The sequence below is a fragment of the Leucoraja erinacea genome, chromosome 18 (genome assembly GCF_028641065.1).
Source record: "Leucoraja erinacea ecotype New England chromosome 18, Leri_hhj_1, whole genome shotgun sequence".
NCBI classification, from domain to species: domain Eukaryota; kingdom Metazoa; phylum Chordata; class Chondrichthyes; order Rajiformes; family Rajidae; genus Leucoraja; species Leucoraja erinaceus.
In genome coordinates this window covers 31,879,866-31,906,802 of record NC_073394.1, presented here as the reverse complement: position 1 = coordinate 31,906,802, position 26,937 = coordinate 31,879,866, and the positions used below count along the sequence as shown (strand labels likewise).

General features: G+C 43.6%; 1 protein-coding gene across 1 annotated transcript in view; it reads left to right on the top strand.

The window, feature by feature from the left end:
- The window catches only part of f2 (coagulation factor II (thrombin)), a 44,854-nt gene that overhangs the window by 5,631 nt on the left and 12,286 nt on the right, over positions 1 to 26,937 (top strand). Inside the window, exons 2-10 of the mRNA XM_055649741.1 lie at positions 1,939 to 2,099; positions 10,079 to 10,103; positions 11,448 to 11,507; positions 14,365 to 14,470; positions 16,339 to 16,475; positions 17,921 to 18,214; positions 21,176 to 21,307; positions 22,630 to 22,753; positions 25,166 to 25,333. Coding sequence (XP_055505716.1) covers positions 1,939 to 2,099; positions 10,079 to 10,103; positions 11,448 to 11,507; positions 14,365 to 14,470; positions 16,339 to 16,475; positions 17,921 to 18,214; positions 21,176 to 21,307; positions 22,630 to 22,753; positions 25,166 to 25,333 — 1,207 coding nt within the window. The remainder of the gene's footprint in view (positions 1 to 1,938; positions 2,100 to 10,078; positions 10,104 to 11,447; positions 11,508 to 14,364; positions 14,471 to 16,338; positions 16,476 to 17,920; positions 18,215 to 21,175; positions 21,308 to 22,629; positions 22,754 to 25,165; positions 25,334 to 26,937) is intronic.

Here is a 26,937-nt window from a genome sequence, read left to right as displayed (position 1 = left end):
CCTATCTGGAATGAACCTTTGGGAATAGGCAGCTGACCTAAAAGAGAGATGTTACCCTTGTGACTACATGTAAACTTGGGCTAATGAGTGCAGGCGCAAATATTCTGATGCCATCATTGAAGTGATTGGACATTCTCAATTGTTTACCTGAAATACAAATGAAGCCCCTGGAAAATTGCAGTCATCCAGCAGTGTGAGGGCCTTCTCAGTGGGAAGAGAGTAAAGAGTATCTCATGTATGAGCAAGGTGAAGGAGGTGGTCACCTTCTGTTTGGACTATTCATGTTGATAGAGTGAATCTTTCCACATGGCAGCACGTATTGAAGGAAAGGGAATGCCAATGGGAACTGACACTGCTGCTGCATTATTGGTGATGTGTGAATAGGAATTTAGCCCAACAGTGCTTTGAAGCTGAAGGAGTCATTCACCTCCCTTCATACTTAGAGTAAAAGAGTCAGATAACACAGAAATAGACCCTTTGGCTGAACATGTCCATGCAGACAAAGATACCCCATCTAATCTAGTCCAATTTCCCTGCATTTGGCCAATATTTCTTCAAAATCTACCCTATCCATGCATCTAACAAAATATCTTGTGTGTTGTTATTGTACGTGTCTCAGCAACCTCGTCTGGCAGCTCATTCCATATATCAACCACCCTCTGTGTGGAAATGTTGCTCTTTTCTCCCTCACCTTAAACCTATGTTGTCTAGTTTTTGCTGTCCCAACCTTGGAAAATATTCTGTACATTCATCCTATCTATTCCCCTTATGGTTTTATACACCCACAGCCTCCTGCACTCAAAGGAATAAATTCCTAGCCTGCCCAACCACTTCCTTTATCTCAGGCCCTTTAGTAGTGGCAACATCCTTGTATTCTCTGAACTCTTTCCAGTTTAATGGCATCCTTCTTACAGCAGGATAATTAAAACTGGACATGTGAAGAAATAAACTGTAGAAAAACTGCATAAACAACAGGAAGCAAGAATTGGTTGTTTTCTCAATGTGCTATTCCAGCTGTTCTTGTTGTCGAGATAGATAGCACCATTAGGAGCTATGGAGATAATTTGTTAGATTGTAGATGATTTGTTCGCTCTGATGGCCAGAAGACAGACCTTTGCAACCCTTGTCATACTACATGCTTACCAGCAGATTAGGCTGGACAAAGGTTAAGAGGAGTATTCCATGTGTACATCGGAATATTTTAATAGACAGTCGTCCATTTTGGATAGCAACAAGTCTATGGTTGATGGGTTTATAGTTTTTTTTCTGAACATGCTTTTATATCTAAATGATTGAATAATGGGAATAAATAAACCTTTGGAGGAGCTCAAAGGGTTAAGCAGCATCTGTTGGTGGGGGGGGGGGGGGGGGGGGGGGGGGGGGGGGGGGGGGGGTTTAGGGGGAAAGAGAGGAATTGTCAACATTTTGGGGTTGTCTCCTAATCACTCACCTGAAAACCATGTGAGTTACAAGGCCCTGTGGCGCAGCGGTAGTTGTTGCCTTACAGCGCCAGAGGCCTGCCTTTGATCCTGACTACGGGTGCTGTCTGTATGGCGTTTGTACTTTCTTCCTGTGACTGCGTGGGTTTTCTCCGGGTACTCTGGTTTCCTCCCACACTCCAAAGACGTACATGTTAGTAGGTTAATTGGCTTCTGTAAATTGTAAATTATCCATAGTGTTTAGGATAGTGCTAGTGTATGGGGCGATCGCTGGTCGTCGTGGACTCAATGGGCCGAAGGGCCTGATTCCATGCTGTATCTCTAAAGTCTAAAACTCTAAAGGGAGGTCACCCGTCCAGTTTTCCAGTTCTCGGGAAGCTTGATGGTGTGGGCAGTGAGAACTAATTCTGATATTTGTTTGAGCAACAGACTGTTGCCTATTGTATTCGACACATTCTTCACTTGTCTCCTGGTGTATTGTTAATCTTCCCCTCTCCAGTGTTCCTCAACACACGGGATGCATTCTCCATGTTGAAACGAACCCGGCGAGCCAATAGTTTCTTGGAAGAGACAAAGTCAGGAAATTTGGAACGAGAATGTATTTCAGAATATTGTGACTTTGAGGAGGCTCGTGAAGTGTTTGAGAATGATGAGCTAACAGTAAGTAGCAATACCAGAAAGGACGTTTATTTAGAATATTTATTAAGTGTGCTGTGAGGACACTAACAATGACATTTTTGAATGACTTTTTAAATGCCAATATTAATTAAATAGTGCAAATATTGACCGAGGAAAGCAATTTGCTACGAATTCTGAGTGCAAATGTTCATAAGCATTCAAAACATCTCTTGTGTATGTGCGATGAGAGCTACTGCAGAATCAACAGATTAAGAACCTTGCCTTCTCTATTTATATTTGCTTTCATTATCACAGGTGTGAATTGGTTAAATTTACACCTTGTCAAAGTAGTGATTTTAAGAGTTCGATGCAATATTACCTTTAATAGGAAGTTCTATGTTAAAGGTGCATTGATGTCTTGCTAGGTGTACATACAGGGAAAACAGTTAAGTATTTGGTTCTGAGACGATGCATAGAGTCATACAGAATGGAAACAGGCCCTGCGGCCTAACTCATCCATGTCAACTAAGACAATGAAGCTAATCCTGTGTTTGGCCCATATCCCTCTAAACCTTTCCATCCATATGCCTGTCCAAGTGTCTTTTAAATGCTGTTATAGTTTCTGCCTTAATTTTCTCCTCTGGCAGATTGTCCATGTACCCACTACCCTCTGAATGAAAATGTAGCCCCACCAGGTTTGTATTAAATCTTGTTCCACTCACCTTCTTGTTTTTGATTCCCCTACCCTTATTAAGAGACTATCTTTTTGCCCTCTGATTTTATACACCTCTTGATTCCACTACTCTGTGCAAGATACTCTGTGCGTCTACCCGATCTATTCCTCTCATGATTTTATGCACCTCTCTAAGATCACACTTCAGCCTCCTGTCTCCATGGAATAAAGTCCAGGCTTGCCCATTCTCTCCCTATAGCTCAGCCCCTCAAATCCTGGAAACATCCTTGTAAATCTTCTCTGCACACTTTCCAGCTTAATGCCATCCTTCCAAAAGCAGGGTGACCAAAACTGAACACAATACTCCAAGTCTGGCCTCACCAACATCTTGTACAACTATAACAATGTCTAACTTCTCCACTCAATACACTGACCGATGAAGTCCAATGTACCAAAGGCCTTCCTGACCACCCTAACTCTCTGTGATGCCATGTGAAGGTAACTATGTACCTGGACTCCTGGACCCCTCTGGTCTACAACACACTCCAGGGCCCCTACTATTTACTGAGAAGGTCCTGCCCAGGTTTGACTTTCCAAAATACAACAGCTCACACTTATCTGCATTAAACTCCGTTAGTCATTCCTCAGTCCACTTACCCAGCTGATCAAGAGCCTGCAGTACCAACAGCAATGAGCCCAACGCCAATCTCTGAGGTACACCACTAGTCACAGACCTCCAGTGCAAAAAAACACACCTCCACCACCATCCTCTGTTTCCTTCCATGAAGCCAATTCTGTATGCACTGGAAATAAAATAGATTGCCCTTCATCAGAACTATCGCAAGACACTGCTGTGCAGTTTAAACACTACAACCTGAATTTATCATAATGGACTATCACAGTAAATACAACTCACCTGCACATGTTGTGAACCCCAGCTTTCCAACTGAACCATTGTGACTTTCTGAGGTTACCAGCTCAGACTCGATGACTGTAGCTGTGGAGCAGTCATGGCAGGTGAAGATTAATGAGGATTCCTGTTCTGGGTAAATTATCATATGCAAGTCTGGTCTTCAAGCTAAAATTCAAATCATGTTGTCCATTATGTTTTTGACTGAGTGTAAAATCCAGTTATGGAACAATTTGCCTTCACTATCTTTTGGCTCTTGCACCATTGCTTGGCCTGGTTAAGAACATGAAAAAATAGATTTGGAAATAGACCACTCGGCCTCAGGCCTGCTCACCATCCAATATGATCATGGCTGCTGTATCACAGGCCTCATGATGATGATGACACTTTATTGTCACATGTATCTAGATACAGTGAAATTCTTTGTTTTTGCATATAATGTGCACAAAAGAGTCACCACAAAGATGCCAACAAGGTTACAAAAAGTACTCTTTAAGTAATGTTGGTCCCTTCTTCATCCAGGCCCCCCCCCCGCCGGGCCCCTCAGTGCTTTCAGCGCCCCCCCCCCCCCCCCCCCCCCCCCCCCCCCCCCCACATCATGTCCCCCTTAGTTCTTGGCGGCCCCACCACTCCGGGTTCTCCATTATTCTTAGTGGCCCCGACGGCAGCCCCCTCACACCTGGTCCCCCTTTGTTATCGGCAACATAGCCCGTCCACCTCGGCCCAACCTCCAGGGACTTCGACCTCTGCCTGACTGCCAGGATTCTGACCTCCAGGGATTCTGACCTCGAGACTCCAACCTTGGCCCGATCTCAGGGACTCTGACCTGGGTCCGTGCCGGCTTCCCTGTAGGCCAACTTCTAGCTGCGTGCAGCGCCTTATTCATCTGTACCAGTTTTTTTATTGTATTCAATTGCTGGATGTTTCAAAAATGTATCTATCTCCTCTTTAAATACCTCTGACGATCTAGCCCCCACAACCACCCAGGATAGAGAATCCCAAAGATTCAACACCATCTGCGAGAAGTTGTTCTTCCACACCTCAGTTTTAAGTGATCAGCCCCTAACCTGGTAACAATGTCGCCTTGTTCAAGATTTTCCTACTTCTTCTTGTGTATGGCGTGCACAGCCTAAAGTTGTAGGACAACTTGTTCTATTTGATCTTACTTGATTGTGCACGCCAGGTTGATTGTATTCGTCGAAACAGGGCGGACCACGTAAAGGTTGCAATCTCCCACCACACGATTTTCCAATTAGAAATATCTTGATTTTTCCCATGTCGCAGCCCAGAAGAATTTTATGTTTCATTGAGATCCCCTCTCGTTCTTATGAACTCCCTCTAGTTTTAGAATACTCGAGAAAAATATTTTGAATGTTCACTTTATCCATGCCCCTCATGATTTTCTGTACTTAAATCAGATCATCCATCAGCCTCATATGCTTCAAACAAAATAGCCACAGCCCATCCAGCCACTCCATATAACTCAAGCCCACAAGTCCAGGTAATAGCCCGATGAATCTTTTCTGCACCCTTTCCAACTTAATGACATCTTCCTATAGTCAATTGCCAGAACTGCGCATGTAATCCAAGTGTGGCCTCACCAATGATTTTTGCATGATGTAAAAGCGTTTGTACTCAACACCCTTCCCAGCGAAGGCAAGCATGCAAGCCCCTTCTTCACCATTCTGTTCACTTGAACCACCACTTTCAGGGAACCATGCATCTGTACTCCTAGATCTCTCTGTTCCACAACACTCTCCTGGGCTCTATCATTTACTGTATAATACTGCCATGATTTCCAACATCACTCAAGTACTGTGGTTCCCTAAATTTTCCATCCTTCCCCTTTAACTTAACTTGAACATGCTGTCCCTGTACTCTTGCTATCTCACTTCCATTCCCTGACCTGTAAATGGACTCAACCATTCGACCTCTGCATGATCCCTCTTAATGCTTCCAAAATCAACCTTCCCCAATTTAGGACCTTAACTTGTCCCTCCTCTATCCCTCCCCATAACAACTATAAAACCAATAGAATCATGCTCCCTACTCCCAAAATGCTCCCCTACCTCATTCCCTATGAGGAGGTCCAGCGTTGCATCCTCTCTGGAGGCCCCTCTATATATTGATTGATTATCTTGAACATATTTAACACCTTCCATTCCATCCAAGCCCTTCACACTATGTGAGATCCAGTCAATATTAGGGAAGTTGAAATCTACCACTAATACAACTGCATTATCCTCATTACAGCTATCTTCAATCTCCCTGTACATCTGATCGTCTAATTCCTGCTGACCTTTGGGTGGTCTCTAAATACGGGGATAGTGAATGTTAGATATGAGGATACAGTCATCATCTGTGGCTTGGCCCTGTCACTGAGGTTTAGAGGGAACTGGGTGTTCTAGTGCATGAATCACTAAATGTTTGCAGATAGGTCATTGGAGCAGTTAAAAGGGCAAATGACAATTGGCATTTAATGCAAAGGAATTGGAATTTGAGAATAGAAAGGGTTTGTTCCAGGCCACGCCTGGAATATTGTGCACAGTTTTGGTCGCCTACAAAAGAATATCAAAATTGGAGGCAGTCTAGAAGGATAGATAAATTCTAGATTACATTTTGAAGAAATGAGCAATATGGGGAACTGGCACAGGAGGAGATGAGGCCAGATAGATCAGCTTGATCATATTGAATGGTAGGACAGGCTTGAGGAGCCTGGTGGCCGACTCCTGTGTCTACTTCCTTGTATTCTAGGTGTAGCAGAGGCCACTCCAAACATTGTGCATTTTCCTCCATGTGGGTATTGTGCAGCCCTGCTTTCCCCCCCAATGTTTAGCACCCGCTGCCTGTAATGCTGTGTCATCTTAACCTGCAAGAGGGATTACAGTTTGTTTGCGGCTACCATGCATGTGTTTGAATGAATTTGTGGTCCATTAACAGTCTGTATTAGCCATGAGGTGCGACGTGTTGCAGGGTGCACATGTTAAACAGGACCTGTGTCTATACTGTTGCGTGATTATATTGCTTTTGTCCACCTTGCAACACACCTCACCTCATATAACCATATAACCATATAACCATATAACAATTACAGCGCGGAAACAGGCCATCTCGGCCCTACAAGTCCGTGCCGACACAACTTTTTTTCCCTTAGTCCCACCTGCCTGCACTCATACCATAACCCTCCATTCCCTTCTCATCCATATGCCTATCCAATTTATTTTTAAATGATACCAACGAACCTGCCTCCACCACTTCCACTGGGAGCTCATTCCACATGATTCATATTCACCGTTAATGGAGATTGTGGTGGGTGAATGGTGGTGTGGAGGATCAATAAAGTACGAGGCTCTTGCTGCAGCTGGATTGGGGTATCAGTTGGTAGGTAGCAGGGCAGTTCTCCCTCTCTTGTGCTTGTTCTTCTATTCATCTGAGAGTATTAGCCTCACCACTAACTGGCAAGTTGACTTGGCATACAACCTCATTTCTTTAATCCTATATTTCTGTTTATCCACCCAGACTATGGTTATAACAATGTGCTCAGGTTAAATATAAATTTATAAATTCATAAATTATAGAAGCAGAATTAGGCCATTTGGCCCATCAAGCCTACCCTACCATTCAATCATGGCTGATCTATCTTTTCATCTCACCCTCATTCTCCTGCCTTCTCCCAATAATCCCTGACAGTTTGATTAAAATATGTTGTTGAAGGAGCAGTCACGGTTAGTAATTTGGAGAGATCACTTAGGGTGAAGTTAGGATTAGGATTTTAAAGTGGTATTTGGAAGCAATAGTCTGTGACTATGCAGCTTTTTTGTGCTATGTGTCCATGTCTCTGGGTTTGACGTGGCTGCGATCTCCACAGCCCATCCCTTCCACTGCCTCATGAGTGTGCTTCAGTCTCCCTGCTGGATAAATAGTAATAAACAATGATTTTAACTTGCAGCTCCTTCATGAAAACCTCCAGTTGCATCACAAAACCGTGGAGCCGTAGACCTCCATTGATGGGCAACTCTTCAATGACACCCAAACCAGACGTGTGCCCACCATTTGCTGGAGTGTTTATACATCCCCCATTTGAGGTGCAGGCAGGCTTTAAGATGGCTGCTTTTAACCAGCACAGGCCAGCTTTAAGCATTGCCAGACGCTCAAAATATTGGCCCAGCGATGATATTGGCCCTGAGATGAATAAACCACACAGTTAATGATTGAAGGAATTAAAGCAGCAGTAGGTCATATTGGCCTTCAACCATTTGATGAGATCCTAGCTGAATCTTTGCGTCATTCACCCTCCTGCCAATTCTTCAAAACCTTTTAATTCTGTTTGTGTTCAAAAAATCTATTGATCTCAACTTTGATTATGCTCAATATCACAGATCTCTGAAGCAGGAAAATCCAAAGACTTGCAACACTCTGCCTAAATAACTTTATTTTCATACCATGGGCATGCTAGTAAATTAGGTGGGTTATTGGACGAGGAGACAGAATTCTGGGACATTGATCGATGCACAACTGTACAAATCCCACCGGTACCTGGAGAATTCATGTAACTAAATAAATCTGGTATCCAGAAATAAAGCAAAGCTAGGCTAGTAATTGTCAAAACTACTAGATTATTGTAAAAATCCATCTGGTTCATAAATACCAATCAGAGAAGAAAACCTGCCTCTGTTAACAAATCCGGCAAATTCAGCAAACACAAATATCCATTCAGCATATTTGTAGCGCCAAACAGCATAGTGTGCAGATGAACCTTCTTTCCCTAAAGACCATACAGTGGTCAGTTCTATCAATGATAGACAAAGTCAAGTAGTTTAAGCCTCTTCTTGGCTCACTCTTCACCTAACGTTGGCCCAATTTGCCAACCATGTCCTTCAGATTCAATCGCAATGGCGTTACCGTGCTACTTTTGGTGATGGACATAAAAGTCCCACCCAGATTACAACCTGTATCCTCACTACTCTGGATGCCTCTTCTTGAACATAGAAGACTGCTGATTCACCAGCGCAGGGAGCATTGTAGATTGTGATTGGAAGGAGGTTCCATGTCCATGTTTAACCTGACGCCGTGATACCATACAATCTGGAAACATTATTGAGAACCTATAGGCCACTTACGCCCTGCTCTCTCACAGTTTTTTCAGTCTTTTCCCAGGATTTGTGTCAGTTTTTTTCCCAGGATTTGTGATGGAGACACTTGACACATTGCTTGTAAAATATGATTCTGGTCAGTTCACCTGACTCTAGATGTCTGAGAGAATCTAATAAGGTCTGTCTGATTTGATTCTTATCCTGTACACCAACATGGTAATACAGTAAACCCTCATTTTTACGGACCTCTTAATAACGGATTTTGGTTTTAGCGGACTGACCTGCCAACCTTCACCGTCTGCCTGGGCTGTCGACACCACCTCGACTCGTGCCGCCCCTCTGGTCATTCCCACCGCCGTCATCACCCCTAACACCGCCACCACCGCCAAACACCGCCGATCCGCCCACTCGCAGGCCACTGTGGCTGTGCCGATACTTGCCTCTCCTCGGATGGGGCCATTAACTCGCATGGATTCCAGGTCCAGTCCCAGACTGAGAGTCTGAAGAAGGGTCTTGACATGAAACGTGAATGGAAAATAAGGCCATTTGGCCTCCTTGAGTGCCGGCCATGCTGTCAGGAATAGCGAAGACATGGCTCAGAGTGACTCCCTACTGAAAAAAACCACATGCCTGCTCTGTGGGCAACAGAACTGAGGCCAGGAGCTCACTTTGTGAGGGCTCATTGTTCATGAAGGTGTCTCATCTTATCCCGATTCATGGTGAAACAGTCCCTCGACAGCTTTGGGTAGCACGGCGGCACAGCAGTAGAGTTGCTGCCTTACAGCACCGGAGATTCGGGTTCAATCCTGATGACGGGTGCTATCTGTACGCACATTGTACATTCTCCCCATGACCGTGTGTGTTTTCCCCAGGAGCTCCGGTTTCCTCCCACACTCCAAAGATGTGCAGGTTTGTAGGTTAATTGCCTTTGGTTAAAATTGTAAATTGTCCATTGTGTGCAGGATAGTGCTTGTGTATAGGGATCGCTGGTCAGTGTAGACTCGGTTCACCGGAGGACCTGTTTCCACGTTAATCCCTGGTTCTCATTCGCTACTTTGGCATATTGAATGGTAAAGGGTTCTATCACATTGTGCATGGATACAGGGAACATTGAATGCCTTCTGCAGAAAGGCATAGATTCATGTATGAACATTTCTGCTGATAAATTCCTAATAGGAGCCAAGTTTAGGGAGAACAGGAGTCATTCCCTCCATTCAAGGAATGCTTGATGTACCAGGGGATCTCAAGAAAAGTTAGCGCAAACATAAATATATATGTTTAAGTACCTTATGCTTTTCCTTTTCACAGCAATCAGTGTTCTAACAGTTTTCTTCCTCTTTCTCAGGATACATTTTGGAAAAATTATAATGGTAAGAAACTCTTTTCTACCTCTTGCATACCTTTATTCCCCAGGGTGGTAGAATCAAATACGAGTCAGCATAACTTTAAGGTGAGGGGGGCAAGTTTAAAGGAGATATGCGGGGCATGTTTTTTACACAGAGGATGAGTGGCTGGAATGCAATGCCTGGGGGAGTGGTGGAAATAGATGTGATTGTGACATTTAAGAGACTTTTGGATAGGCATTTGGATGTTCAGGGAATGGAGGGACATGGATTATGTGCAGGCGGGTAAGAGTTGGACTTAGCATTATGTTCAGCACAGACATTGTGGGCTGAAGGGCCTGTTCCTGTGCTGTACTGTTCTATGTCTATGTTCTAAAACAGATTGTCCTCTCCCTCCCAACCCATTGATCAGTTGGCTGATATTACATGTCACCTTTCTCTCTCTGTGTTCCTCTCAATTGCTGCGATTGAAAATAACAGATCCAGCGGTTTTGGCTTTGGAAAATCCTTGAACAGTGACATCATGGATTCGGATAGAACTTTAAAAAATATTATTCTCAAATGTAGACATTGGTGTCAAAGAGAATGTTTATTGTTCAAGAGAATTGGTCTTCCTAGTTGCAGGCTAAATGATAGGGCATTTTTTTTAGTTAACAATTGAATACAAGCAAGTAATTTACTAGAAACCTCTGGAAAGATTAAAACTGTAAGTTGGACGCACGGGAGACAGATATCACTGATGAATACATATGAACCAAAACACTAAATGCTGGAAGACTCAGTGAGTCAGGCAGCATCTGTGGAAGGACTGGATAGGTCGGGCACCTTCATCAGACTGATCATGGTAAAAAGGTAGAGTGAATGGGGTTTGATTGACAGATTAGTTGACAAAGACGAGAAGAAGACAAAAGGGGAAGAAGGGAAGAAGAGTGAAGTTAGAGGGAGGAATATAGGTGAAAAGGGACAGGGAGGAGGTGGGGGGTTGCAATGGGTGAGAACTGTAGCGGCAGAGCAGAGGAAAGCGAGAGGGGGATGAGGAGGGTATTACTTAATTCAATGTTGTTGCCATCAGTTTGCAAGGTACCTGAGTGAATATGAGGTGCTGTTCCTACAGTTTGCATGTGACCTCACTATAGCAATGGATGTGGCTCAGGACAGATGAACAAATGAAGCATTGCTTTTAACGTTAACCCAATGGCCTCATGTCTATTTCTACTGTACAAACAGTCACAATGCATTTGAATTCACATTCTTTGGAGTACTTCTCCAAATGGGTTGTCAAATTCCCCCATTTCTAGTATACCTTTGCTGATATTTGCTGCTACATATCCGATAATTGCATTGTAACATTATGGTCTACTTTATTTTCAGATTGCATTGGAGATAAAACAGGCAATTCCCCTCCAGCATACCTGAAAGAATGCTTGGCTGGTAAATATTTACCTCTACCCTCTGCTAATTTACTTGGTTAACACAAGACTTGGGATTACTCAAATTATGATTGGGAAAACAATAATCTTAAAACTGCTGTAATTCTCCTGATGTTATAATTCTCTCCACTGTCTTAATTCAACAGTTTAGTTCAGTTTAGAGATACAGTGCGGAAACAAGCCCTTCGGCACACCGAGTCTGCGCCGACCAGCAATCTGTATAGGAGGATCAATCATCTGAGTGAATGGTGCGAGCGCAACAACCTTGCTCTCAGCATCAGTAAAACCAAGGCACTGATTGTTGACTTTCGGAAAGTAAGGCCAAGGATCCACAAACCTGTCTTCATCAAAGGAGGGGTTTGTTCCTGGGCATCCGAGTTGCCGAACCAGGCTGTGATGCAACCAGTTAATATGCTGCCTACTGTACACCTGCAGAAGTTCAAGAAAGCATTAATCGAAATACCAAATCTCCTTGAACTTCTGTGGAAATAGAGGCGTTGATGGGCTTTTGTTTTCATTGCATCAGTGTGCTGGGTGCAGGACAGATCTTCAGTGATATGCACACTAAGGAACTTGAAGTTGTTGACTCACTCCTTCAATGAAGACAGGTTTGTGGACCCTTGGCCTTCCTTTTCTAAAGTCAACAATGAGGTCCCTGTTTTTACTGATGCTGAGAGCAAAGTTGTTGTTCTAGCACCATTCATTCAGACAATTGATCTCCCTCTAACTCATCATTATCTGTAATTCATCCAACAATGGTGCTGTAGTCAGTGGATTCATAGATGGAGATGGAACTCTGTCCGGTTCCACTGTCATGGGTATAGAGCGAGTTGAGCAGAGGACTGAACACACGGCTGTAAGGTGCTCCTGTACTGATGGTTATCATGGAGGAAGTCTTGCCAATTTGTACCAATTGTGTTCTGTTGAGAATCCAGTTTCAGAGAGATACGCAAGGACCCAGTTCCCTGAGCTGGATGGTGTTGCACGCCGAGAAGTAGTCTATGAACAACAGTATATGTAAGTATTTTAGTGTCCGAGTGGTCCATTGCAGAGTGGAGAGCCAGGAAGATTGCATCCTCTATTGATCTATTGAGGCGGTAGGCAAATAGTAATGGGTCCAAGTTCTCTCTGAGGTAGTAGCTGATATGCATCATATCCAACCTCCTAAAGCAGTTCATCACCACAAATGTTAGTCCCACCAGTCGGCAGTTATTGAGACACGTCACCTTACTCTTTGAGCATTGGTATTGTTGATATCATTTTAAAGCAAGTGGGAACCTCACATCTCAGTAATGAGAGGCTGAAGATATCAACAAAGCCTCCAGCCAATTGGTCCACGCAAGCTTTGAAAACACGACCAGGTACACAATCAAGTCCAGACACTTACTGAGGGTTCATCCTCCTGTCAGGGGCTATATGGGGACCCAAGAAAACACATTAGAGTTCTCCCTCTCGAAGCATGCGTAGAATGCATTGAGCTCGCCTGGGAGTGATGCCTCACTATCACTTGAGCCACCCCCCTTCTTTCCTCTATGCCCCTTGAGTTTGACCTCTAAAAGGTCATCCCTCAACCTCTTGCTTTCCAGAAATGTCCCAGCCTCTTCATATAATTCAAGCCCTCAGGTCCTGGGCATCCCAACTCCTGTACCCTGACAGGTGAAAGTTAGCTTGCCAAATGCTTTCTTCACCACCCTGTCTACCGGTGAAGCCACTTTCAGGGTACTGTATATCTGTCCCCCAAAATCTCCCCCAAATGGCCCTACCATTTACTGTGTAAGTCCTGCCTTGGTTTGACAAGCCAAAAGGCACACCCTTACACTCCATACAGACAACACTTGCAGTCAGGATCGAACCCTGATCTCTGGTGCTGTGAGATGGCAAATCTACAGCTGCGCCACCGTGCCACCCCAAACTAGTTAAATTCCATCTGCTATTCCTTGGCTCACTTGCCAAGCTCATTTCCTTTTTATAAACATAGTCTCTGTAAAGTTCCTCACTATTGACATCTGCAAAATAATATGAATGCTTTCCAGTATGTTGTTCATCTCCAACATCTTCATCACAAATATATTTTTCCAAATGATCTACCATATTTTCAGTTCTCTTCTTTATGGTCATCCTCATTGAAAGCAATCCTAAAATCATGACTAAATTATTACTTTTATTTTTAATAAGACAAATTCTGGAAACCCACTTATTAATAGAAACCTTCTTTGCTTATGTTACCGAGGGGAAGGACAGGAGATTCAACTCTGAAAAGATAGGCCACATCCCAAGATTATGCAGAGCAACAAACTCTCACAGGCCACAGATGAAAATGAAGAGGGAGTCGAGGGATTTCCGAAAATAAGTCATTGGCAATAATTCATTGGGTGGACACGGTGGCGCAGCGGTAGAGTTGCTGCCTTACAGCGCCAGAGACCCGGGTTTGATCCTGACTACGGGCGCTGTCTGTACGGAGTTTGTACATTCTTCCCGTAACCATGTGGGTTTTCTCCTGGTGCTCCAGTTTCCTCCCACACTCCAAAGACATACACGTTTGTAGGTTAATTGGCTTCGGTAAAGATTGTAAATTGTCCTTGGTGTGTAGGATGATGCTAGTGTATGGAAAACTCTGGTCTTGCTAAGCTGAAGGGACTGTTTCCATGCTGTATCTCGAAACTAAACTAAAGACACATCATTGAGAAGCCCACAAAGCTGCAATAAGGTGCAGTCCTGGTTAAGGCACCGATATCCCTGGCCAGCCAAACTAAACTCTTGGATCTTCTGATCCCCAGAACAAAAGCTATTCATCCAAATTGGCTGTTAAAAAGAAACAAAATTGGATAAAATTGATTATTTTTTTGCTTCCTTTTCAGATAATTGTTATCAAGAAATCGGCTCTAATTATAAGGGCAATGTTTCAATAACGATATCTGGACGGGAGTGTCAGAGCTGGTCAAGAAATTATCCACATAAACCAGAGTAAGTGACTGAGACGGCTTCCACTGGTTGCAAAGTAATTGCAAGTTCTCGCATGCTTTGTTTCAGCATGATGGTGTTCACTCACTTTTTCCCACAGATATAACGATAAGCAGTTGATTCTTTCAGGACTGGAGCTTTCTCATCAGCTGAATGCCACTGCCATTTTCTGTTTTTATTTCAGATTTTTGGCATCTGCAATTTTTTGGATCAATTTATCCTTTCTCATGAGATAATCCTGGATTTAAAATCATGTATTTTACATTCTCATCCAAATCATTGATATAAAATACAAACAGCAATGGGCCCAGCATGATCCCTGAGTCACCCCACTAGTCACAGGCCTCTAGTCTGAAAAAACAACCTTGGGTGGGGCGGAAAGTCTCCAGAGTCATGAACTCCCGTTCAGGTTTCCTAAGTGGGACGGGGGCATTAATTTTGAATCTTGAATCTACTAGCTACTTATTAGAGCACAGGAGGAGGCTGTACAGCCCATCGTTCACTCCCAACATTGCAACCCATCAATCCCCTTACCCCTCTCTCTATTTCCCTGTCTACCTGCAATTTATTGTCTCTCACATTCTCATCAACTCCCTTTGATTCTTTTCCCATTTTGTTACACAAGGGGGTTATGGGACGAGCACACTTTGGGGTTTTGGGAAGAAACAGAACACCTGTGGGGATGCTGCTTAGTCACAGGGAGAAAGTGAAAACCCACACAGATTGCACCAGCGATCTGGATCGAACACACAACTGGAGCTGTTAGATCCTTTCTCCCTGCTTTCTTCACCCTACTCTCACCTTCTTTTCTATTTTGCCTTTCTCTTCTAATCATCATTTGCCATCTGGGTGGTCAGGCAGGTATCTACAGCTTACTGCTTCCTTTTAGTGATATCAAGGCTCGGCACCACGGTAGGTTGTTGGCTGTGGGTTTAGTATAAAAGACTGCTGGGTTGGAATTTTGTTTCATGACAATCGAGTCCTGGTCTGGCTCTCCTTTGTGTAGTCTCTCTGGGAATCTCTTGGGAGGTAGCATATGTAACGAAGCTGAATGACGTCAGCAATATTGTGTGTAGCCCCAGTCATCTCTCTGACAGTCGGCCCAGATTCAGGACAGAAGGCATGGAATCTGGACCGCCACGATGAGGAGAACACTGTGCATGATGAGAACACTGTGGAACAAAGAGATATCATCCTCGAAGAAAGCTGCATGATGTGCAAAAACTAGCAAGTCATAACTGGACAGGCCAACCCAAACAAGGTTCCTGCCCACATATCAAGTTAAAAGATATAATGTTAGGGTGAAAATCCATATTATTGGAAGGGGAGCTGTTGTTCTCATTGGCGTGGGAAGTAATGACTTGGGGAAGGGAGGTATATCTTTCATACAAAGGAATTTTTTGAGATGTAACGTTGTTACAGGACGTAGTTTCAAGATCACTCTGTACAATACACTGGACTCACAATGCAGAAGTAGATTGAACATTGTGTCGAGAACAAATGGTACGCATGAGAGAACCATGCGCATGACCGAGCTTTGTGAATGGAGAAGGGAAAGAAAGCCCAGAATGTTAATAAAAATACATTTAAGAAAAATCTGTACAAGTTAAGTTGGAAGTATTCAAATCAGGTGAGTGGATCAAATCCTGAACTACGATGCCACCTCAGAACCTATTTATCCTCGAGTGAGATTGTAGAGATCTTGCAGTGTTCAAGAAGGGGATGCTGGACAGATGGGAGCAGCAGCGGTAAATGCATGTGGCATTGTACTGGGTGTGCCTCCTGTTCAGGAATTATGGCTGCATTGCAAACAATCAATTACTTTTTTTTTTCTCTCACCACTAATCAATCACTTATGTGTCAACATTCAGGTATAATCCAGTGACACACAACGAATCTGACCTCGTAAATAACTACTGCCGGAATCCAAATGACAGCCTGAGAGGACCGTGGTGCTACACTAAAGACCCAACTGTTAAAATAGAAGCCTGTTACGTTCCTCGATGTGGTGTGTTCCACTTTATACTGTTTAGCTGTTATCCCAGATTTATAAGGGTTTTTAAGAGGTGCTTATTTTGTGGCTTATCTGTATATTTTAACTTATTTTATAACAGAGAGACTTTCACACAGGTTTGTAAAAGTATGAAGCAGAGAAGGAGATTTACTCTATCATATTATTCAATGGGAAACAATGTCACGTCCCAATTCTTCAGGAGGGCAGGAACATGACTAGAGGGATTAACAGAAATAGCACCATCTGAAAGAGACCAGTTAATTCAATTTCCAACCAATATTCCCTTATACTGTTTAAGAGCATATGACCTTAGTATTTCTGCTGGTTGTTTCAATATATTTATTTCATTTAATTTGGACAATCGTCTCTCTTATTCCCCACACCCATTCTTTACTTAAGAGGCTAGTCGTCCCGTCGCAAGGAGCCATCCTGTACCTTGTCCAGATTCTTTGCGTTGAGACATTAAGCTATTGGATTATAAAATATTGGGATGGTGGCATGTGGTTACAGACGGACTTAATCCTGTCCCCACCCAAACATTCTGATGTAAATGGGTTGAAAAGGGCATCTAAAGGGTAATTAAATGTGGGGATCCTGGACCACTTGTTCCTTGCTCATCCGTGTCCTATCCCAAAGATGATGAGTTCTGCCTTTTGCTGCCACGACTGAGATCGGGTAGCAGAGAACAGACCCGGGACCTCCCCAGTCTCCGTAATTCCTTGATTGACAATGCTGTTGATTTAAAGGAACGGAATCAGCAATGTACTCTGCATTGAATCCCCATGGGATATCTTTATACTGCATGTGAGAGGGCAGGTAGTGAAGCTATCTGGTCTGTCTGTGTTACATCCCTTTAAGCTCATTGTTCACTCCACATCACTGGCCTCTTTTGCTGATTGAATCAGCAAACTGAAGACGTTTAGGCACAAGCCATTTAGACACATCAAAGCCCTAGTGTGGAGAAGATTTGGTTTACAGTAGCGTTCAATTTCCTCTTGAACCGCACAGTGGCGAATCAGTAGAGTTGCTGCCTAACAGCACCAGAGACCCAGGTTCAATCCTGACTATCAGTGCTGTCTGTATGGAGTTTGTACTCTAACCCACTTTCACTCTAACCCGATGCACACCAACTAAATTGTCCACACATTCCCATCAATCCAGCCCAACATCCCCACCACCACCCTTCCCTTTCCCATTTTGCCACCTATCTACATACACACAAGACAATTTACAGCAGACAATTCATCTCCCAAACAGCACATATTTGGGATGTGGGAGGAACCCAAGTAAACCCTGGTAGTCACAGAGGGAATGTGCAAACTCCACACAGACAGCACCATATGTCAGGATTGAACCCTGAGCTTGCATCTCCAGTAGCTGCACCCAACTCAAGACTAGGGATGTTCAGTTGGATCTGACATATTTATTGTTAATTTCAGGTGAAACGTTGCCACCATTGCCAGTTCAACCACCAAAACAAAAGCCATCTGCTCCTTGTGTTCCAAGTCAAGGATTATTCTACCACGGAACATTGAATGTAACCAGAAGTGGAAAGGTTTGCCAAGCTTGGAGCTCACAATATCCTCACAGGCACAATTTTACCACAGAGAATTTTCCCACAGCAGAACTGGAAGAAAACTACTGCAGGAATCCAGACCATGATGAAGATGGTACCTGGTGTCATACTAACGACCCAAGGACAGAAACAGAATACTGTGAACTCGACTATTGCGGTAAATTGTCTAATAATCCTGCCGAGGGAGCTAGCATTGACCACAAATGAGTCATAGAGCCTTACAGCGTGGAAACAGGCCCATCAGCCCAACTTTCCCACACTAGCCAACAGGTTCCATCTACACTAGTCCCACCTGACTGTGTTTGACCCATATCTCTTTAAACCTGTCCTATCCATGTACCTGTCTAAATGTTTCTTAAGATACAATAAGTTGAGATAGTACCTGCCATAACTACCTCCTCCGGAAGCTCGTTCCATACACCCACTACCTTATGTGACAAAGTTACCCCTCAGGTTCCCATTAAATCTTCCGCCCCCCCCCCCCCTCACCGTAAACCTATGTCCTCTGGTTCTTGATTCTCCTACTGCGGGCAAGAAACTCTTTGCGCCTACCTGATCTATTCCTCTCATGATTTTGTACACCTCTATAAGATCACCCCTCATCCTCTTGCGCTCCAAGGAATAGAACATCCTCGTAAATCTTCTCTGCACTCTTTCCAGCTTAACAACATCTTTTCTATAACAGAAAAAAGAACAGTCCCTTTTGTGTAATAATGCACACCACTCATGGAGCTATGTATGAGCAATTGATGTCTATCCGTGAAGAGTCAAAGATTGTGCAATGGCGCAGGGAACACACTAGGCTTTTGAAATCATAGGAATTGTTGAAGAAACGGAGCATAAGATCAGTTTCATTGGGCTTCTTTATATGTAAATGAGTTGGCACTCGATTGAGCTTATGAGCAATAGAAAGTGAATAGGAAAGACCTCAAACAGGCGTGAAGGGCCCAAAGGGGGCCATGCTTTTTACATGTACGATTTAAAATAAGGGAGTGACCAGGAAGAAGGTAGAACCATTCTATCTTTGGAGTTGGAGGATGTTTGTTTGTGAGGTACTAAACAAGTACTTTGCATCTATATTCACCAAGGAGAAACATTTGGAGGATAGCGAGATCAGGATTTTAGATAGGGACGTGGAAGTACAGGGAATAGCGAGATATGGATCGTATACAGGAGTCATGTTCGGCACAGATATTGTGGCCGAATTACCCGCTCCTGTGCTGTATTCTGTTTTATCAAAGGATCACAAATTCTTTGAAATCGTGGGGATAGTGGTGAATCTCTGCAAATAATCTAAGTTATCCTTGAGCCTTATCTGTCATTGATCATAGCAGCTGATTCTCTACTCTTAGGCAACCATTCTACCTGTTCCCCTGGAGAATTCCAAAGAATTATTTGGAATTTTCTATACCAGAGGACCGCGAATGCTTGGCCACTTGGTCCAACAGATCGACAAATAATGGATTAGGTGGGCATAGATTATGTGAATACCCACAGTCTTTTCCTCAGGCTGAGGTAGTCTAAAACTAGAGTACATAGGTATAAGGTGAGAAGGGAAAAGTTTAAAAGGGACCTGAGAGGCAACTTTTTCCACCTGGAGATTGATATGTTTACAGAACGAATTGCCTGGGGAACTGGTAGAGGTGTGTACAATTACAACATTCAAAAGTCCATATGAAAGGTACATTGATAAGAAAGGTTTAGAGGGATAGTGACCAGGCACAGGTAAGTAAGGTTAGCTCAGTTAGACGACTAGCTCGGCAAGGTCGAGTTGGCTTAAAGGGCGTGTTTCCTAGCTGCACAGTACTGTGACTGTTTCTGCTGCTATTTCTTATGGAACAATGAGCAATGGTATAGCCAGAGCAAAGAGTTTGGTAATAAAGCAGGGAGAAGTGTACTTAACATTGGGAACTCATTTTAACTCCCACACTGATTACCTGTGTCAATAGCTTAGAATAGAATAGAATAGAATAGTTTCTTTATTGTCATTGTAACATGAACCATGTACAACAAAATTTAAAAATGTCAGCCAGTCAGTGCACCATTCAAACATTTCTAAAAGCTAACGATACATACAAGATAAAATATTAAAAGATAAACAACTAAAATAAATATCATGAAAATAGCACGCATAAACACCCAACCCTCCATCCTTCTGTCGATTTCACAGTGTATGTGACATACAGTCCCTTAGTATGTATCGCCCCTGCGTTCCTTGGCGGCTACACTTAGTGCTTTTATAGCAGTGGGGTAAAAACTGTTTTTTAGTCTGTTCGTCCTTGTCCTTGTAGATCTGTACCGTCTGCCTGACGGCAACAGTTCAAACAGGGAGTGTCCGGGGTGGGAAATGTCCTTTATAATACTCTGGGATTTTTTGATGCAGCGGGAACTGTGTAAGTCCTCCAAGGTAAGGAGAGGGCAGCCGACAATCCTCTGGGCGTTGTCAATGGCCCTCTGGAGCGCTTTCCTCTGAGCCGCTGTGCAGCTGGTGTACCACACGCATACACAGTATGTTAGTATGCTCTCAATGGAGCACCGTATGAGCTTCCTCCGTATGATCAGAATAAGTTGATTGCTCCTTCCTTTCCCACCTAAAATACCATTCCGTTTTTGTTTGATCATACACATGAAGAATTACAAAGATTCACAACCCTCCCCCAGCTGCCTTGCCCCATGTAACCACATCATTTGGCCTATTTCTCTTTGCTAAATTTCAGATCTTTCTCTTGGCCAAAGCTCTTAGCTAGAATTATACTACAAGAGTTTAGAGATACATCGCAGAAACAGGCCCTTCGGCCCACCGAGTCCCTGCACGTTAACACTGTCCTACGCACACTAGGGACAATTTACATTTCGACCAAGCCAATAAAACCTGCACGTCTTTGGAGTATGGAGGAAACCAAAGTTCTCGGAGAAAGCCCACGTGGTCACGGGGAGAACGTATAAACATAGAACGTATAAACCGGGTCTTTGGCTAGTAAGTGCTGCAAGGCAGCAACTCTACCACTGCGCCATCGTGCCGCCCATAAGGAGCTCTCCCTTCTTGGTTCTGATCCATTGACACTTTCTGTTTCAGGCAGATAGTGCGTATTGAATAATGTTTCTTTCCATCCATTAGATGATCTCTGGAATCCATTTGAACGGCCAACACTGGATCAAATAGAGAAAGAGGATACATTTGCTGGTCGAACAATTAAGACTGAGTTTGAGCCCTCATTCAATCCAAAATATTTTGGTAAAGGAGAGAGCGGTAAGTTCAGATGAATTTTTAATATTGTTGTTTGAATGAAGAATTAATCTAGTTTTGATTAGAATCAGTAAAATTATTCCAATTAGATTTGCCTGGGTTACTCTTGTGTTGACTAAGTGCTGACAGAATGGTGTAGTAAGCCTTGGAATCACCCTTGGCATCTCTGAGAGTGCCACAGAATGGAGGGCCTACATTTTTAAGACTTAAAAAAATATGAAATATAATTGTGGAATTGGTCACAAACTGGAAAGGCCACTGTTCTCTGATAATCCCAGGCACCTCATCTACAGGTCATCATCAGCGAGTTAAAGAAACTAATTCACTGCAGATTTATTTGGATATTAGAATATGCACTGCATTCAGTCAGATGGTTAATCTGGCATACAAAGTGCTGGAGGAATTCAGCAGCTTTGGAGAGAAATGAATAGATGATGTTTTGGGCCAAAACAGACTCCTTAGTCTAGCCTTTGTCTATTTGCTAGATACACTGCACCTAACCCAACCATTCTCCATCTAATCTACCCTTATTGCACAGTTTAATTTCCACCATTATGCAACTAGGTCTTGAGTGCTAAGTTCACTCCATCCACCCTCACCCAGCTGGGTTAACATCCACCTTTTGTTTATCTACTCTTAGACCTACGGATTAACTCCAATCCCTTTTTAATTTACTCTTCACCTCCTTATACTTTTGGATTAACTCCCATTCTCTGCTTCGCTGTCTTTAAATTGGTGAATTAAATACAACACTGCTTAATTTATCTTTAGACTATCTTAATCGATAGTCGAACACCCATTCTCAATTTAATCTACATTCAGAGGAATGATTTAGCTGCAACCACAGTGCCTAATCTATCCTTAAACTGGTGGTTTAACTCCACTCCACTAGCTAATATCCCCTAAGGATGATGATGAGTCAACTTGCACTCTAAATAAACTATATAACAGATAGGTTAACATTCTCCCTGTGTGTAACCTACTCTCTGTTTAGTATACCCTGAGTATGTTGTCTCTAGTGTAAGTAATTTACACTTAGACCTGCTACACACTAGGGACGATGAGTTAGTTCTCATCTGTTGTTCAATCCACCTAAACCTCTACTATCTAATTTTATCTTGGACTAGTGGATTAACTCCCTTCTCTACACAAGGGCTTTGCTCAAAGAGAGATTAAGATACCTTGTTGAGAAACTGGCAGTGAAGGATTTAGCATTATTCCAGCAGAATTTACCGTGTGCTTAGCATGTTGTAACATCTGGTACAAAGGCTAGTTACAGTTTGGACCTGTAAATGTAGTCACTCAACTATTTTCATTGACCACAGAGTGTGGACTCAGGCCATTGTTTGAGCGCATAAACAAAGAGGATTCACAGGAAAGGTCGTTGCTGGAATCCATGAAAAGCCGGATTGTGAATGGAGAGAATGCTGAAGAAGGAAGTGCACCATGGTGAGTGAAGCGTCCATTAATACTCCCATTTACACCGGGGCATAATCTTCACCAGCATGATGCTGCAAATGGTATAGCTTCTGGCCTCACAACCCCAGTAGCCTGGGTTCAATCTTGGCAGAGTATGCAGGTTCTGTCTGTGACAAGGTATGTTTCCCAGCGGTGATCTGCTTTCCTTCCAGATCAGGTTATTGGCCTCTTTAAATTGCCCCTATTGGAGGTGGTGGTAGAATTGATGGGGATGTGGGGAGGCTTAGTGGGGAATGAGAAAGAGTGAGACATTGGATGGGTGAAACACTGTGGTTTTGTCACCTTGTGGATTCCTTCACAGCTGCATAGGTCAGTATTCAATCCTGACCTCGGGTGCTGTCTATGTGGAGTTTACATGTTATCGTATTTTCTCTGAATGCTCCATTTTCCAATCACATATCAAAAAATGTGGTGAGTTGGTGAGTTAATTCAACATTGTATGCTGCGTCTAGAGTAAAGCAGCTCAGTGGGAAAAGTCAGTGGAGTTGTTGGGAATGTTGGGAGAATAAAATGGAATTCAATTAAATGGATGATTGATGGTCGGCACGGGTGTGGGGCTGAAAGGCCAGTGTCGATGCTACATAGAACAATGTTTCTGTTATTTCACAGCTGCTTCTGTGCAGAATGAAATGACAGGATTTGTTAAGGTCACCAAGATTCAAGATTCAATAGAGTTTATTGTCATGTGTCCCAGATAGGACAATGAAATTCTTGCTTTTCTTCAGCACAACAGAATATTGTAGGCATAAATAAATACAGAACAGATCTGTGTGTCCATATACCATTGAATACACACACACACACACACACACACACACACACACACACACACACACACACACACACACACACACACACACACACACACACACACACACACACACACACACACACACACACACACACACACACACACACACACACACACACACACACACACACACACACACACACACACACACTTTTCACACACATAAATAAGCAGCACGATAGGCTATTAACCAGATTTTTGTTTGAGTTGAGTTAATAGTCTGATGGCTGTGAAGGAAGAAGCTGAGTCCTGAACCTGGATGTTACAGATTTCAGGCTCCTGTACCTTCTACCCGGCAGCGGAGAGATGAGTGTGTGGCCAAGATGGTGTGGGTCCTTGATGATGCTGCCAGCCTTTTTGAGGCAGCGACTGTGGTAGATCCCCTCGATGGTAAGGAGGTCAGAGCCAATGATGGACTCACTGGACAATGTTTACAACTTTTTGCAGTCTTTTCCGCTCCTGGGAGCACAAGTTGCCGAACCAAGCCACGATGCAACCGGTCAGCATGCTCTCTACTGTGCACCTGTAGAAGTTAGAGAGAGTCCTCCTCGACATACCGACTCTCCGTAATCTTCTCAGGAAGTAGAGGCACTGATGTGCTTCCTTTATAATTGCATCCATGTTCTGGGACCAAGAGAGATCTTCGGAAATATGCACGCCCAGGAATTTGAAGCTCTTGACCCTTTCCACCATCGACCCGTTGATATAAACAGGACTGTGGGTCCCCATCCTACCCCTTCCAAAGTCCACAATCAGAGCCAGGTTATTTGGTCAGTCGGTCGATCTCACTTCTATACTCTGACTCGTCTCCATCAGTGATACGTCCCACAACAGTGGTGTCGTCGGCGAACTTGATGATGGAATTTGCACTATGTCCAGCTACGCAGTCGTGAGTATAGAATGTGTACAGCAGGGGGCTGAGCACGCAGCCTTGAGGTGCTCCTGTGCTGATTGTTATTGAATAGTATTTCAAACCCCTGACTCTCTTATCCTGGAGTACTGCTCGGAAAGGGGCAGTGGTTCTCTCTAGCTATTCTGCGTGTCAACCCAGGAGTGAGGGCTGGCAGAGAAAACTTAGCCCTGGCCAGACCTCACATTGTCTTATCTACTCCCGCCAGCTGTGAATATCTGGTTCACCATCAGAAGTGGAACGGCGAGTATTTCTCCTCACTCCTTTAAGAGGCTGAGACTAAATATTAACAGGTTGACAGTACACACATACACACACACACACACACACACAGGATCAAACACAGGATCAAACACAGGATCTTGTTTTTTGGCTTTCCAACATTGGTCAAGCTCTTTTCAGAATCCTGACAATATGATCAGTATAATTAAATACTATGGCAATACAAGTTCATCCTCTTTCCATTTCTCATCAGATCTGACCTGACAATAACAAAGACCCAATGAATAATCTAACTCATGCTAACTATTTTGATCCAAATTTTAACATCAAGCCATCCACTGCATTTCTGCACCAAATTAAAGGATTTGCTCTCAGACAATTTGAAGTAATAATCTTGTGGCCGTTTTTCAGCTCAGATTTTATTTTAATGTTTTCACAGGCAAGTGATGCTCTTCCAAAAAAGTCCCCAACAACTGCTTTGTGGAGGAAGTCTATTGAGTGACCAATGGGTTATTACTGCTGCACATTGCATCCTCTATCCACCATGGAATAAGAACTTCTCAGCCACTGATCTAGTTGTTCGTCTTGGAAAGCATGTTCGAGCCAAGTAAGTTTCAAAATAACCAACTGGTCTTTAATTAAGTGAACAAACAAGGCCCCATGCTATCAGGAGATCAGTTCTTCTTATTGGCCTAGTTGATAGTAATACACCTATCAATAGCACAAGCAAAGATGATCTGGTCGTGATCAGTTTGACGTTTACAAAACCTTGCTGTGTAAAAACATTAGTTACAGTTTACAGTAGAACTTTGATAAAGTAGCATCTGATTGTTCAGAAATCCTGATATTCCAGCCTCTGGCTCACACTTCAGTCTGGAATAGCATCCAGGTTTGCAGCTGGATCCAGGGTCTGCAATGCATGTAAGTATCCCTCTCTCTTCAAACTCACAAGATTCATTGGATATATTACACTACAGGAACTGCCCGACTTACATTATACTCGAGTAACGTAAACTCCCACTTGCGTGAACAATTCACAGTAGCTGATCCCGTTTCCTGAATGATGGGTGTTATTGCAATGGGAAGAATGCGAGGGCTTACCATCCACTTCATAGTTATAAAAGCCTCGCCCAGGCACACTGCTTTTCTAGTTTCGGCCCCAGCCTGTGCGACACTGGGAAGGCAAGCAGGAACAAGGGAGGTGGTGGAGAGCAACTCCCGGCTGAGTCTTCCACAAGGTCCATCAGCGAGCCCTTCTTCACCAGCCGCCGCACAGTCCGGTTGACTAGGCTGTTGTTGCGGCTTCGCTGTAGCACCTGGTCAACAGCGCTCTCTTCAAGTTGCCACCACCGACAGGATCCACGCAGTCACTGGGGCTCCTCCTCTCACTTCTTCTGCTATTCTTGTTGACCATCACATTGTTCGCTTCCCCCCCACCCCCACTGATTCCTCCTCCTTCTCCCCTGCATTTACCTTTATATTTCATGACTGTGAGGGAGAAGGAGCAGGTACAGGTGGCGGCAGTGGAGGGGGAAGTGGACAGCGATGGCTGACAGGAAGAAGCTGCATCTGGTGAGAGAGAGAGAGGAGGGACCCCAGTGACCGAACACGTCCGGTCTGTGGTGTCAGCCTGAAGAAAATGCTGTCGATCAGCGGCTACAATGCGAGTCGCAGCAACAACTGCATCAACCATGCAGCAGCTGGTGAAGTATAGCTCGCTGGTGTAGACCAGTGTCATCGGCGCCTAGTTTGAAGGTGAAATGACACAGTGCTGGAGTAACTCAGTAGACTGAACCAGTGAAGAAGAACCTCGACATGAAACATCCCCCTATCCATGTTCTTTAGGATGCTGTCTAACCTGCTGAGTTACTCCAATACTTTGTGTTACTTTGTGTACTAACCAACATCTGCAGTTCTTTATTTAGTTTTAAGGTTATTCTGACTTATGTAAAATCTGTCGTACGTAAGAGTTCATGGACCGTAACCCTTATGTAAGACGTACCATGTCTGTACCATCTAACGTGCAAACTAAGTGAAGTAAAGGAATGTTTGATCGTTAGTTGGAGTAAGGCCCAATAATACAAAAAAAAATCTATTAATTCCAACTCCACTGAAGTCCACCTATTGACCTGACATGATGACAATTACAACATAAAGGCAACTCTTTCTTTCTCATTACTCTGAATGGATTGGCAGTAAAATGGATCACTG